Source organism: Gasterosteus aculeatus, chromosome 18 (genome assembly GCF_964276395.1).
Source record: "Gasterosteus aculeatus chromosome 18, fGasAcu3.hap1.1, whole genome shotgun sequence".
Taxonomy (NCBI): domain Eukaryota; kingdom Metazoa; phylum Chordata; class Actinopteri; order Perciformes; family Gasterosteidae; genus Gasterosteus; species Gasterosteus aculeatus.
Genome location: NC_135706.1, coordinates 12967275 through 12981684, shown reverse-complemented (window position 1 = coordinate 12981684; position 14410 = coordinate 12967275). Strand labels below are relative to the sequence as shown.

Here is a 14410-nt window from a genome sequence, read left to right as displayed (position 1 = left end):
CGTTTGAGCTATCCAGCACGTCACAAGTGACTGAAATACAAATAAATACTTTTCCAACGAGTAATTTACAGTTTGAATACATTTTATTGAAAATAAAATGTTTCAATTCTTTGATTTTGCTTTTACTTATTTGCTTTTACATTACTTTTAATTTTGGGTTTCTTTAAATCCAAAATGGTTCTATTGACTACTTCAATCCAACTATTGTTAAATATGGAAAACGACCCCAAATAATCTTGAAATTGAACTTCACAGGAGATTTTATGAGTTAAATCTTAAATATATTTACAGGAAATTAATCAAACACATGAGATCAGTCATATCAGTCAATAACTTTATTAGAAAAATAGGTTTACCTTACCTCACTGTACAGTATAAAACAATTGATTTGCAAGAATGCAAACACTTGTTAGCAAAACATTTTTATACACAAACACACACATATTTATATAAATATATATATATAAAAATATATACATACATACGTATACAAATACACACACATACTTCTTGACCTTTAAAATTGGTTATCCAACGGAGTCAATACTAGAAAGAAAATATGAATCTGTTTTTTTACAAAACCAGTAAAAAAAAATAAATAAATAAAAAAAAAAAGTTTAAAAGGAGAAATCCAACTCAATTTCCTACAGTTCCCAGAATGCCGGAGTCTAAAGCAGCGTGGGGAAGTCAGGAAGTACGAGACGCAACAACACGTTCTGGGTTTTTGTCTCCTCGTGGGATGTGTTGACATAAAGATACAGAATGACGTCAAACTGATCATTTAGAACGTATGTACTGTCTTGTTTATATATCTATAATGACTTCTAAGAATTTAAGAATTTGAACTGATCTGTATTTGCAAAAAAAAAAAAAAAAGCCACGCCGTCGTTATGAGTTTTAAAAATCGTCATAATACCTCTAGCTAATCCTTTCTGTGACAGCTGCAAAACTTAATAGTTGCATGGATTTGCTCCTTTACATTTGAAATGAACATTCTTAATCCTCAGTATAAAGTGTACACAGATAGGTAAAAGATGGGACTCCATTTTTTTCAGTCGACGGCGATGCACAACATGAAATGTAGAAACATGCTTTAGCGATGAATTATTTAGTTTGATTCCTGAAAAACGTATAAACCAGGAAGGAAATTCATGCTCTTCCACATATGCTGACACGCAGAAATAAAAAGAATACAATTAAAATAAAGGACGTCACAGATGTTTGTTCAGACTGACCGAGACATCACTTTGCAATCGTTCTCACATCGATGGCCACAAAACGAAAAAGACAGTTTCCCATTGCGGAAGACAAAAACACGTCTGCAGGTTTACAGACATTTTTTGACAATTCACAGAAAAACAAGTGTTACAAAACCATCCGTCTGTAAACTACATCAACGGGAAGCTCCTGTATCAGGACCCTACGACAGCGTATCAGCGGCATTGTGGGCGGAATACTAAACCACAGATTTATCCTGGTACGTGTACTTGTACCCTGCACTGTGTACTTGTACCCTGATACGCCGCCGCAGGCCAACTTTCAGGACGACCAACCAGGTCTCCGCCGACAGCTAAAACTCATTAAGTGCTCCGTTGATGTTGGCTGTGCGTATCTCAAGGACAAAGTGGACAGCAGGCGAGTCCTTCACAGTGAGGTAGCTAACGACCCGCGGTGGTGTGTGTGTGTGTGTGCGTGTGTGTTCTTAACAGAACCCGCTGCTGGGATGTCGGGTCACAGATCACATCTCGTCCATCAAGCAGATCTGCATTCAAAGAGCAGACTTATCCAGAAGGAGGTCTATCATGAACTTCTAAGGAAGACTCAAATGGCTTTTTGTGTGTTTGTGTGTGGGGGGGGGGGGGAAATAATATATTGATCTAAAAAAAAGAAACAGCAAGCTTAAGAATTTCTCCTGTTTATCTTCAAACATGGTGCTGTTTTTCAATGAGATTTGCTCCTTAAAAAAAAAAAAAAAAAAAAAGGCTGGTACCATTGGACCACTGAGTCAGGTGACCTTACCATTCCATCCAATTGGCAGCCGTCAGAGTGTGTGTGATGCCAAACGCTGGTCAGTCCTCATAGCGACGCGTCAGGACCGGCCTCGACCCCTTTTTCCTGCTAGTCAGGTAACAAAAGGAAGCAATTAGAGAACTGGAAAACAGCATCATGTCACATCTAAAACACACAAGAGACACACACACACACCATTTTAAACATGCACATCTTAAAAGTGGACCACAAATAAGGTAGTGAATTAAATTGAGGTGCAGCAGTTGAAAGAGACATGATCGGACAGGCAGAGGGGGGGGGCAAACGAATGAGGGGATGGAAGCGAGTCATGCGGCAGTTCTCTCTCAGCAGCAACATGCCGGATTAAACCCAGGAACATCCTCTGGGACCAGGAAAAGCTTCCGAGACATTAACAAATCAAATTGTGCTTTTTGTTTCCCACCCCAACTTTTAACAAAAGGAGGCTGAATGGCACTCACTGGGAGGGGGTGGAAAGAGGGGGCGGGGGCTATTAACGCTGCATTGACAGTAAATTTAGGACACCAATTTGTTGTTGTTGGTTTTTGGACATGAGAAAACTCCTAAAAAGGATGAAGTATGTCACCACACATACAGAGCAGGTGAGAGATGTGGAGAAAGGGTTTGAGGGCATGCGAGGTGACACTGTAGCACGTGGCCAACACTGGCAAACCTTTAGTCCGTTTGCTTCCACAAGGAACGCCTTTTCAATTTCAAGGCAATTTGAAGAGAGAATTTGCCGAAACATGAATTTGCAACACAATTTGAAGTTTTTTTGTACACTTGTGCGTGTATGTTTATTAAAGCAGACAAACAGCAAAGAATACAAGCCAAAATGTAAAGCCAAAAAATAGGACTACGATTGCCCTTTTTTTTCTTTTTCTTTTTTTCTTTCCAATAACAAGACACGCATTACTTTGTGACAATACAAATTGTATTTCCATTTGTTTTTAAATACAAGTTTAGGAGACATATGCTTTGTTGCCGTTAGCTACTTAAAACATGGAAAGCAGAATCTAAAAACAGACAGAAAGCTAAAGCCAAATACTCCGCTCCAGCACATATCCGCACCTAAAAAAACCTTTTAAAACAAACATCTTGTATGTTTGGTTTTTTTTTTTTTTTTTTTTTAAAGAAAATTTAAAAAGGGGGTGTTCGAGGGATGAAGAAAACCAGTTCGCCAGTAACAAGTGGGAGTGTGACTACGGTTTGTGTCCAAGCGGATTATTAAAATATGTACAAAAAGATATCTTGCCAGATGTCACCAATTTTTGAGGAGAGAGAAAAAAAAGGCCGGCAACCGTATGGGAGCCAATCGGATCAAGTCTCTACATAAAAAAAGACAAAAAACAACAAACCAGTATATTGTTATCAAAGCCCTACTGGTTTACTTCCACTGCTGGCCAAAAGAATCCTGATAAAATTCCTGGTTGTCGGATTTGTAACCGGAATAGTTACCGGAATGATCCCCCCCTTGAAGCGGTTGCTGAGCAATGGGTTGAGAGCCCCAGTTCTGATTATTGGTCTGGCGACGCTTGGAATCTGGCTGGTTGTACCCGTCAGCTTTGCGCTTTCCTCCTACATTTCCACCGCGGCCACCCCGAGCACCACGTACCCCTCCTCTCCCTCTCGGCTGCAGGCCTCCTCTCGCTCCCCGCCCGCCGCGGCCCGGTCCGGGCCCGCCCCGCTGGGAGAAGTTGGACCTGCCTCTGGGTGCGCCGGCGCCGCCGCGGCCCCTGGCCGGAGAGGATCCGCCCCGGGAGCCCCTGCTGCCGCCCCGCCCTCGGCTTGGCGCCTGGAAGTCGTCATAGCCGTAGTAGGGGTCGTCGTAGCCGCCGCGGTAGTTGTGATAGTCGTAGCCGTAGTAGTCGTAGTAGTCCTCGTACCCGTAGTAGTCGGGGGGGTAGGCCGAGTAGCCGCCCCGGTTGCCCCCTCGGCCCCGACCTCTGACCGGAGGCGGCATGTGGGAGGGGGGAGAGTAGTAGAAGTAGTCATCGTACCTGGTGAAAGGAGGCAGCCGTGAGAAACAACCGACCAGACGCACTAATTCCTGATTCAAACAACACTCGAGTCATCGTCTCTAAAGTAATAATTACCCAAATTAATCATTTGTATCCGACAAAATATCCTGTAATTTATAACTATTCTCATTTTCAATAAACCCAGTTATTGCAGGTCCATAGAACATGATGGTTTTGTATTTTCTTCGTACATTACTGTTTTGGCCGCTTGTCTCTGGGCTTTGCGTTCCTTCCGCTTCTGATCGGGCGGTTTGGCGAAAACGATCTCGATGGCTTCTCCCTCCAGCTCCTTCCCGTTCATCTCCTCCAGCGCCTGAGAGGACAATCTGTCAACGTCTTTTTTGCTTCAACAACCTTGCTTATGTGCGGTTCCCTTGAATAACCCCACCTTCACCGCGCCGTCCCGCTCCTCGAAGTGGATGAAGGCGTAGTCTTTGAGCTTCTTAACCCGCTCCAGCTTCCCGAACTCGCTGAAGGACGTCTCCAGCAGCTCCTCTGTGACGCCGTTGGCGAGATTTCTCACGAACAAAACTTTCACCTGCAGAAGTGGACGGAGCCGAGGTCAGCCAGGTTCAATGCACGGAGATCCTTTCCGCCGTCGAAGCTCACCTTGGCCATGACCTCCGGGTCGGGGTCCTCGATGGGGTCGGCCCACTCCACAGTCACCACGTTGCCCCACACCTTCACCTTGCCGCTCATCAGCCGGCGGCGAGCCTGAGCGGCCGTCTTGTGGTCTTCGTACTCCAGGAAGCAGAAGCCCCGGTTCTTCTTTTTGTCGTCGGGTTGATGGTAGAGTATGACGTCACTGAGGCCCTCTGCGGGCGGACGGTAACCAGAGTTCATTCAGAGTATTATCAAACGCAACCACACCAATCTATGAAAAACCGTAACGTGTGGAGTTACCTGTGACTTTAGCAAACTCCTCGACAATCTGCTCCTTGGTTTTACTCTTGGGAATGGAGCCCACAAATAGCCGGTTGTTGGCGACTGATATACACACCCCGATGTGTTTGCCCGGGCGGATCTCGTGATTATTGCACTACAAAGAAAAGGACACCATAACTCTTGTGTTGACAACTGTTGAGTAAGCGGAAGTACTTTTATCGAGCAAATCTGACCCTCAACTTAAAGAACAAGTAAGGACTTTCGACTACATGCCTGCACTTATTTTGCTCGGGTTCACAGTGTAGTTGCAGAATTATTGGGAGCATTCAAGAACACAAGCGCCCGAGGCGAGGAGACGTCGCCGCGCCCAAACGTACCAACTTCACCGCCTCCTGGGCCGCTTCCTTGGTGCAGAAGGTGACAAAGGCGTATCCCCGGTTCAGGCCGCTGAGCGGGTCCATCATTAGCCGCAGGTCCCAGATAGGCCCCGCCTTCTCAAAGAGAGGAACCAGCTCATCTTCAAACAGGTCGCGGGGAATCTTCCCGATAAATATCTGGGGAGAAAAAAGGAGTAAAACCATTTCAAGGATAAACACGCATCACGTTCCAGACTTCAGTTTGCTGCCAATCACAATACCACTCATTAAATAATGTTTTTTGTTTTGCGGTTCCCCCCCCCCCCAACGTACCATCTATCTCGCTGAGCAGCGGCACACAAACCATTCACGGGTCGGCCCACTTCCACAATAAAAGTTGGATTTCCTCTCAAGACAAATTGACAAGCGTACCTCTGTCCCGATGTTGGGTTGGGCCCCCGAGTACACAGACTCTGGCGGGGGGCCGCCATACTTCCGCTGGCCTGTTGTTACGTCAAGTGTGTAGTCGGTTCTGTCCAGGAGGTCCTTGATTTTGGCTTCGTCTGGTCCTTTAGTGGAATCTGAAACTTTAGTCCCTTGTTTCTCCCTCTGCCTGTAGGTCTTCATCACCCCACACAGAAAGGCACTTTTGTTCTGAAAGAGAAGCACTTTGTCAGAAAAAAAGTCACCTACTGTTTAGAGGAGCAATCAGTACAAAGAAGAAAGTACTTTACGGTTTTAGTACGACACGACACGTTTTTAATAAAAGACCTTGTTACACTTACTTGCACGTGTGACAGATCGCTCTCTTTGAACTGGACCAGCACTTGCAGGGCTCCCTCCTCGTTGAATTCTTTCAAAGCTTCAAGAGCTCTTTCGTCTAGGTCACTATGTGCTACTAAGCCTGTAAATAGCAGGTAAAAACAGAAAGCGTGATGATCATCTGGGCAGGTTAGCACGGAGAAACAAAAGCACACGTGACTCATGCAGCTATGAAGCAGCTGCACAAGAAAAGGCGCCAAAAGAATAGTTGATTTGTACCAGAAAGAGCTAAACAAATGTTTATCATATCTAATATTTTACAGCCACATGTAGTGCAACCTCCTAAAAAGACGTGCATGGGTCAAATCCACAGAACGGCACAAACAGTTAACTTAGCAGCTAAAAATAGACCACATGACAAAAGGGACTGTAAATTACAATCTTTTTTTTTATAGATTAATGGTTCTCTATTCGTGTAATAAAGAAAATCCTCCCCCCGTTTCTTTAAGTTCACTAGGATGTTTTTAAATGTCTTATCCAAAGACATTCAGGTCAACACAATATGAATAAAGTCAAACTAAGAAAAGCTCCATAAACATGAGGATAACATCGGTATTTTCTGCCGTCATGCACATCAATGAGTCAAGCTTACGGTTTGATTATCATAAGTAGTTACGAATTGCTTTCACGCAGATCCAGGTCTAATCATTGCACCACGCCACCCTTTCCTGTTGGGTCAACGCTGGAGACACACGGCCAAACCCTCGAGTTCCCCGGCTGCAGACAGCGGCTCTTTTGTTTTCAAGTCTCGGTACCTTCTGCATCCTTTTAACCCGTTTAATCTAAATTTCTGGACTTAACAGCTTGACTGTACTTGGACCTGAAGGAACAAGGTTAACACTTCTATGAGAGCAATTATGGTCAAACGATTGGGTTTTAACTATTTATGAAGTAAAAAATAATAATTTTGTGAAATAATAGAGGTTTGAATGAAACGTTAATTGTAGTTGCAAACAACTTATTCCCTCCAACATCCTGCAGCTTAATGTCTGTTTTACAACAATTAACTACGCCCTTTATTACAATAATCAAACAACTCCTCAACGGCAGCGACGAGTGATGTTTCCTTTCTGAGGCCCCTGTTTTGGCCAATCACGTTATCAGAGGTGGTCTGCTGATACGAGTAAAGCCCCGAAACCGCTTCACACGCTGATTCTAAACGCAGTACGTAGAACACCTATGAATTCTGTTTAGCAGAAGATGAATTCACATTCGTGAGAGTTGGTGGCAGCAGGACATTGAGTCCAGGTGATGGAGAAACACGTCGCCCAGTGCAACACAGGGGTTGTGTTTTTAGGTTTAGGTTTTGAATAAAAGGAATATGATCAATCAGGATTTAGATACTTAGGTGTAGACGTATTAGTGAAATCAATTGGTCTTTTCATTGTTCAATACAAAAATAGCAGCCATGTGCTTATAAGGTGGGATTTAACAACATTAACTCCAAATACTGTACTTTTATTTGTACACTATGTAAGTACTTACACGATTAGTTTTTAAGTGTTCTGTAATTTTTTCACTTCTGATGATATTTAATTTTCTTAGTTTAGTTATTCTGTAGATTTAAATATACAAACAAATTATGCATCAACTAACAAATGGCGTTATCAAAGAATATAGAAGACACCAATATAAATATATTAATATTTTAAAAAGTGATAACGGATCAGCTGTAATATTAAACTGACACATTACCAAATTAATTATCCTATAAGGTAATTAACATTATTCTGAAAATAGGGTGCTCTGCACACTGTTGTATTGCTACTTTAACTTTAAAAGAGAATAGTACAACTAGATTTTTCCCCTCCTCTGACAAGTCGTTTAACAAGTGTGTGTGTCACTGTGTGTGTGTGTGTGTGTGTGTGTGTGTGTGTGTGTGTGTGTGTGTGTGTGTGTGTGTGTGTGTGTGTGTGTGTGTGTGTGTGTCAACTATGAGGCCAGAGACGAGGGCAGAAAAGCCCTCAACCCGTCTGCTCACCTGCTACGTAAAGTTCATCCAGCTTCTCCGCCACGTTCTGGGGCAAACCGGCCTCCAGCAGGGCCTGGAAGTGTTCCGAGCGGGTCACCTCGGCCGTGGTGTCCATCGGTTCCTCCGTGCCGTTCCCGTTTACGTGGTCTGTGGCCATGTCTGCAGACATCTGTGGACAACAGTGACAACAAATTAACATTCGGTTGGACGCCACTATTCAAGACTGCGCAAACTGTACCGACCCAAGAGTGGTCGCTTGCCGCTTTGATCCCTGCCAAAGACGCCTAAACTGGGTAGAAGTACCTCAGCCAAATGCATCGGGGGCCTCCAGTACATGCTAGCGTGGCGTCATAACACAGGGATCCAATGTAGCATGTGCATCTGCATGCTAATGTAAACAGGGTGGTGGCAAAGCCACGGCAATCTTCCCCGTCTGACACGTGACGTCCAAAAGATCCGCGCGGGCACCCAGTGTCTCACTGACAAACTGCATTCAATAATAATGATGATACCTGGTAGGGATACCACGGAAAACCCAGCCGGTTGCACACGGCGTGCACCACGCCTGCGTTAGCTATCCTGAGCTAATGTCAGTTCAGGCTGGCTAACGTTGGCGGCGTGGGACTGCAGGGGGACCTCAGGCCGCAGTCTGGACGCGACCAGTTTATTTTTAGAAATCAGAGCTTGATCGTTTAAGGATGTTTCATTCTTCTCCCGGGAGATCGGTGCGGACGAATTCACCCGTGACACATTGATCTCTGCGGGTCCGTGAGTCACACAAAATGACGGCTAGCGATGTAACCAGTACCAGTTGCTCTGTTGCTAACAATGATCGAAAACGTAACAATAAAACAACGCACACGTCCGTCGCACGAGCGGCCAGCGCGGTGTTTACGTACCATGCGAATCTAAACGTAGGTGCACGATGCAGATTCGCAGCGTTGACGGTAATCCAGGAAAAGGAAATTATTCTCGCCCGGTGCTTCTCCGCGTTGATTTCTTTACTCCGGGTGAAACAAAATGGCGGCGACGTAACGTCGCGATCTCTGCATCTCGACTTCGTGTAAGGGGTTTCTAACGGGGTTAATCACGGGCTGCTCAGCTTTCACACATCCGGGACATTGGCACAAACGATCATCATTTATTTGGGACTTCAAAATCCAGGCAGCAAAATAAGTCAGTAAAATACACTCACTTTATTCGTGGTAACACATTTGCAGACTTCAGGCGTGGCTCTCTTTTCTCTCAAATGACGAGGGTCCGCTGTCGCGAGATTGTGACGCCGTTTCTCCGCAGACGGTTGTTTGTTTGGGTTCAGCGAGGCCGCCAGGGCGACGTCACTTTGTTTGCTATGACACGTTTCCCAAGTATGACGGTATATTTGTGTGTTTGTTACCCAAACAAAAACTGTTTTGAGAGCGAATTTCTCACACTGCAATCAACAATTCAGTTTGTAAGTATACAAACTATAAATATATAAAAATAAATGTAAACCTACGAGTTGAGTTTGGACGCAGTGGGGCTGAATAAGCTGCTGTGTGAGCCAGGTCTTTCTATTGGCGGGTGGCTGTCTGACAGAAAGCAAGGCTTCATATCAACGCAGCTCTCCTCCAAGTATTTCTTTAAAAAAAAGAGACTCCACGACACTAACAACATGAAAACAAAGTGAAGTGACATGTGGTATGAAGCAGTGAACCATTTGTCATTCCTATTCTTCAACCAAATATGTTTAGACTTGTTTCCCTATGACATTTTTCGATTAAATAGATTTTTACATTTTTTGACGTAATATTTTTTTATTTTTTTTCCACAACTTTTTGATCAAATAGATTTTTATATTTTCCGACCAAATATTTTTTTGTCACAACAAATATTGTTTGACCTTTTTTTCCACCTTTTATATATATTGTTTTCAATTACATTTTTACATTATACCTTATCATAATTTCTAAATCTAAAACTTCAGAATCTAGTACTCCCCCATTACACTTTTTGAAAAAATATATTTTTTACTATTTTCGGCCTAATACATTTTGACATTTTTCGTCGTGGCGTAGAGAGGGTGCAAGGTTGGTGGTTCGAGCCCTACCTGCCCCATGTCGAAGTGTCCCAGAGCAAAACACCTAACCCCCAATTGGTCCCTGGGCAAAAATGTTAAAAGCCATGGGTTAAAAATGCAATAAGTCGCTTTGGATAAAAGCTCCAGCTAAATGACAAATTTTCTTTTTGACCTAATACTTTTATACTTTTTTACCCTTTATATTTTTTTACCAAATATATTTTGACTTTTTTCGACCTAATACATTTGGACTTTCTTTCGCATTAACTTTTTCGATTAAATAGATCTACAGTACACCTTTTTCGACCTGATATTTCTAGACTTTTTTCTCATGACATTTCTATACATGATATTTTAAAAAGTCTTCTGATCAAATAGAATTCAACATTTTTTGACAATTTTTTTCCCATAACACAAGACTTTTTTTTACAATGATGTCTTTGGACTTAATATTCTTTTACTTTTTTCCATTAATAAAATGGCTTCCCTGGAGATAAGCCCCGCCCACTCTCTATTGTGCGCAAACAAAGGATAACAAACTTATTTTTGCTTGAACCATCATGCCGTTTGCGTAAAAACGGAAGCAGGAGCCACGTGAAGGTTTCAGTGTGTGTTTTATTTGTCAACAAGGTAAAAACACATTTTTTTATTCTTCTAAAAAGTGAATCAAGAATCTTCCGCTGTTTTTTTAAACAATTACATTCAGACTTTTAAAACGTGCGTTCTGCGTGTAGCTGCTGAAAGACGTGAACTTCGTTTAAAGGCTTTTGCTCTGTATTATTGCTCAGCGAGGTAAAGGCATTAATGTGAGTTAGTTTGACTAAAGAAATAAATGAACCTGCTTGTTAATCACCCAGAATGGACACATCGTTCACCTTCAACTGTAAACCGCTAAAAGGGAACAAATAGAAGAGAGACGAGTCCTTTCTCCACCTAATCCGTCTCTAATCCACCACTGAAATTGCTCTTTTTTGGGGATTTAGTAACTTAAACAAAACAACGCCTGAGCTGCAGATAAACAAACACATAATAAGATACACACATAATTAGACACACAAAGAGTTAAATCATCTCCTCAATGGTTGTATAATAATATAACGTGTTTTAGTGCGTGTGTGTATGTGTGTGTGTGTGTGTGTGTGTGTGTGTGTGTGTCTGTGCGTGTGTCAGTGTGTGCGTGTGTGTCTGTATGTATGCGTGTGTATGTGTGTGCGTGTGTGTGTGTGTGTGTGTGTGTGTGTGTGTGTGTGCATCCAGCCATGCTGAGAGGGTAATGGGAAAACACAGAACATCATTACTTCTTTGTGCTGATGAACCGCTGAGAAAAGACGAACTGGACTTCAGATGAAAGGTGTGAAGAGAGTTCAGAGCCACCCAAAGACGTGAGGGGAGGAGAGGAAGAAGGTGAGGAGGAAGTGAGGAGGAGAGGAAGGAGGTGAGGGGGAGAGGAAGGGGGTGAGGAGGGGTGAGTAGGTGAGGGGAGGAGAGGAGAGAATCAAAAGCATTTTTACTTTTTTTTTTACCACACATGTTCATTGTTAGTAATTTAAGGAGAATTAATATTAATATCAGCTTTGTTTGTTTTGGATGATATTTTTTAGTTAAAAAAGCTCAAAAGAACGTTTAGTCCGGCAACATGTTTTTTAATTCAAGGTCTATATTTAAATTGAGATTATTTTAGCAACTTCTAGGTAACAATATTTACACAGATTCTTTTCTCAAAGTTATGATATAACCTCAATTGTTGTATTTTTTGCAGTTTATTTAAATTAAATAAATCTGTACGATACATCTATTACTGTTAATATTTTTACGATGATGGAAAATTATGCTTTTAGATTGTTTTGTTGTTTTGTAATTTATTAGCTCTTTAAGCAGCTTTTAATTTTTTTTTCATTGTTTTTTCCTCCCCCGGTGAGGACTAGACGTACTCCTGCAGGCTGTAGCTGTCCTTCAGGTCTTTGTGGGGGGGTCTGCAGGGAGACGTGCAGCCCTTCCAGTGCCGCTCGGGTTCCGGAGGTCTCTGCAGCCGGACCCTCGTGTTCCACATGGTCTTCTTCGGGGGCGGCCCCCGCCACTGCCGGTCCCCTTGGCGCCCCGCAGGCAGCGGGGTATCGGCGGGGGACGGGAGTTCGGTCCGTCCCGTCCTCTTTCCGGGACAGGACAGACAGAAGATGACCCCCGCTGCCAGCAGGAAGCCGGCAGAGAGGAAGGTCACGCACAGAGCCCCCCCCGGCTGGTACTTGCTGCCGTCCGTGGCCAGGAAGGCGGCGATCACCTCGTTGGTGTACCAGGACGCCGGGCCGAGGCCCAGGGCGCTGGCCAGGACGAAGCAGCCCCCGGCTGCGATGGCCGTGTGGCCCTTGGCCCGGCGGCTGCCCCCCCAGCGGGTGCACTTGAGGCCCAGGGAGGCCAGGCAGAGGCCGAAGGACGCCAGCAGGCAGCAGAGCACCATGGCGGCCCGCGTGGCCTGCAGGCACGGCGGCAGCGAGAGCAGCGAGCTCTTCACCGTGCAGCTGAAGACCCCCGAGCTGAACCAGACGCAGTCCACCCACAGGCCCTGCATCCGCGACATGGGGGTCATGACCCCCCCCCACACGTTAACGCTCACCTTCCAGTTGGGCAGCAGCGTGGCCACTGTGGCGCCGATGACGCCCAGCAGCGCCAGGGCGAACGCCAGGATCTGAAGGGCGGTGGACAGCATGGCTCAGCCTCCCCAGCACCTCAACCACCCCCCCACGACCCACCCCCCCTCCCACCACCGCCTCCCGCCTCCGTCAGCTCCTGACAGCAGATAATTCCTCCGCCGGGCTCCAGCGAGCTGCAACCAGACGAGAGATGAGAATCGAAGTGAGCGTGGGAGCGTGACGGACGCACAGCTGAGGCTGCTGATGGGACCGCCTTTTCTTATTTATTTATTTAAGGGGGGGGGGGCTCGCTGATTGCCTGCATCAGTGGTGATCATTGACACTCCATTATGTCCATTTAAAGCCGCAGTCCCTCCGGGTTGTTTCTTTTACAAGCAGCAGCTCAGCCAGAGAGAAGTTCTGCTCCCGGCTCGGACCTCCAGGAGACGATGAGTCCGGTGTCGGCGAGGAGGCGGCGAGGAGGCGGAGCACTCACCCCGTGAAGCGACTCCCGAGGACAAGGCGGAGAAAATGAAAAGCATACAGCGAGGGGGTTTCAACTGCCCCTCCGCCTGTCGTCTCCTTGGCAACCGTACATACAGTTCCATCCCATTCTGCGTCCTGCCCCCCCAACCCCGCCCCCTTTGTTTCTTTTGTCAGAACCTGAACCGACCAAACTTGGCTTTCAGCTTCTCACCTGAAGGTCAGAGGAGGAGCCGCAGAGCAGCGTATCTGATGAGTTCATGGCGGGGTACGCCGCAGGAGGTGTCCGTCCTCCCGGTTCTCCCGGTTCTCCCGGCTTGCTTTGGATGCCAGCCGCCAGGTCCTGATGCTGCTGATGGTTCTGATGCTGATGGCGGTTCTGATGGTCCTGAGCGAGGAGGTGGGAGCTCGTCGTGATGGTCTCTGATAACGATTGGGACCATTTGTGCTCCTGGAACAATCAGCGCCGCTCCGGCGGGTCGTCGCCTCGGTGTGGTGATAAAAAGCGAGCCGCTCCGCAGTGGGAGTCGCAGTGGCGCCCGTCATGTGACTCTGTGAAGAATCGCCCCCTCTGCGCCGCGCTGATAAGCGCCGCCGGCCCGCCCACCCAGTCGGGCAGCGAGGGGACCCCGGCGGTCCGTCAGCCCGTCATTACCATAATCCTGCGGTCTTATCAGCCTCCACCAAACCACGCACCATAAACACAGGTTCCCCCCCCGGGACGCCGCCCCGGTGACGAGTCCCCACCGACACCTGATTGATGTCGTCCCGTTCGAGCCCCAAAACAAACCGGAACTCTGCAAAGAGCGAATTTCTCAGCCGGAGACGCAGAGCGATGAGGTCATCGTCAGTCACTGCAGCTCCAACGAGTCCGTTTCCTCGATGCTTATTATGGGATATTCTGTTATTCGAAGGACACAAAGGTTTGAATGTAAAAAACAGGCGTGACTCCTCGCGCTCCTCCTGGGTCCTGTTGGGGGTCCTGAACCTCACGTTGGGAACCTCGCATGAAGATAAAGAAATAATTGGTTCACTCATCCGCTCAATAAAAAGTGAGAGCGATCACAAGCCGTTCGATTGCAATCAGTTAATTAAGTGACTCTCTGAAAGGAACAAATGATTTATTAAATTAGCATTAAAAGTGGATTCATCCAGCT

The 14410-nt window shown here is 45.7% G+C and overlaps 2 protein-coding genes across 9 annotated transcripts; both read right to left on the bottom strand.

The window, feature by feature from the left end:
* Positions 1–320: 320 nt before the first annotated feature.
* Positions 321–9707, bottom strand: LOC120807787 (heterogeneous nuclear ribonucleoprotein Q). 8 transcript variants are annotated; one of them, XR_013453389.1, is made up of 12 exons: positions 8984–9368; positions 8094–8253; positions 6076–6194; positions 5723–5944; positions 5312–5488; positions 4953–5088; positions 4659–4864; positions 4438–4587; positions 4241–4362; positions 3644–4028; positions 2020–2118; positions 321–1877 (listed from the first exon to the last, which is right to left on the bottom strand). XR_013453389.1 is itself a non-coding variant. In XM_078093370.1 (11 exons), the coding sequence occupies exons 2-11, from the start codon at positions 8251–8253 to the stop codon at positions 2077–2079; spliced, it is 1719 nt and encodes a 572-aa protein (XP_077949496.1). In that variant the 5' UTR covers positions 9280–9420; the 3' UTR covers positions 321–2076. The 8 variants fall into 8 exon arrangements, 6 of the variants coding, with proteins under 6 accessions (XP_077949496.1, XP_077949497.1, XP_040016092.1 ...); XR_013453390.1 differs by having other exon boundaries at positions 2020–2115; XM_078093370.1 differs by having other exon boundaries at positions 321–2118; positions 9280–9420.
* A 1033-nt stretch (positions 9708–10740) lies between these two features.
* On the bottom strand, positions 10741–13754 carry LOC120807784 (claudin-20-like). The gene is made up of 2 exons (XM_078093375.1): positions 13468–13754; positions 10741–12964 (listed from the first exon to the last, which is right to left on the bottom strand). Exon 2 carries the CDS (start codon positions 12845–12847, stop codon positions 12065–12067), a length of 783 nt encoding a protein of 260 aa, XP_077949501.1. The 5' UTR covers positions 12848–12964; positions 13468–13754; the 3' UTR covers positions 10741–12064.
* Positions 13755–14410: the final 656 nt, after the last annotated feature.

Coding starts and splice junctions, on each gene's coding strand:
- LOC120807784 (XM_078093375.1), bottom strand. CDS start 12,847: ATGCTGTCCACCGCCCTTCAGATCCTGGCGTTCGCCCTGGCGCTGCTG.
- LOC120807787 (XM_040160156.2), bottom strand. Junction 6,195..8,093: donor GGATGAACTTTACGTAGCAG/GTGAGCAGACGG, acceptor TGCTATTTACAG/GCTTAGTAGCACATAGTGAC. Junction 5,089..5,311: donor CCCAGGAGGCGGTGAAGTTG/GTACGTTTGGGC, acceptor TTTTCTTTGTAG/TGCAATAATCACGAGATCCG.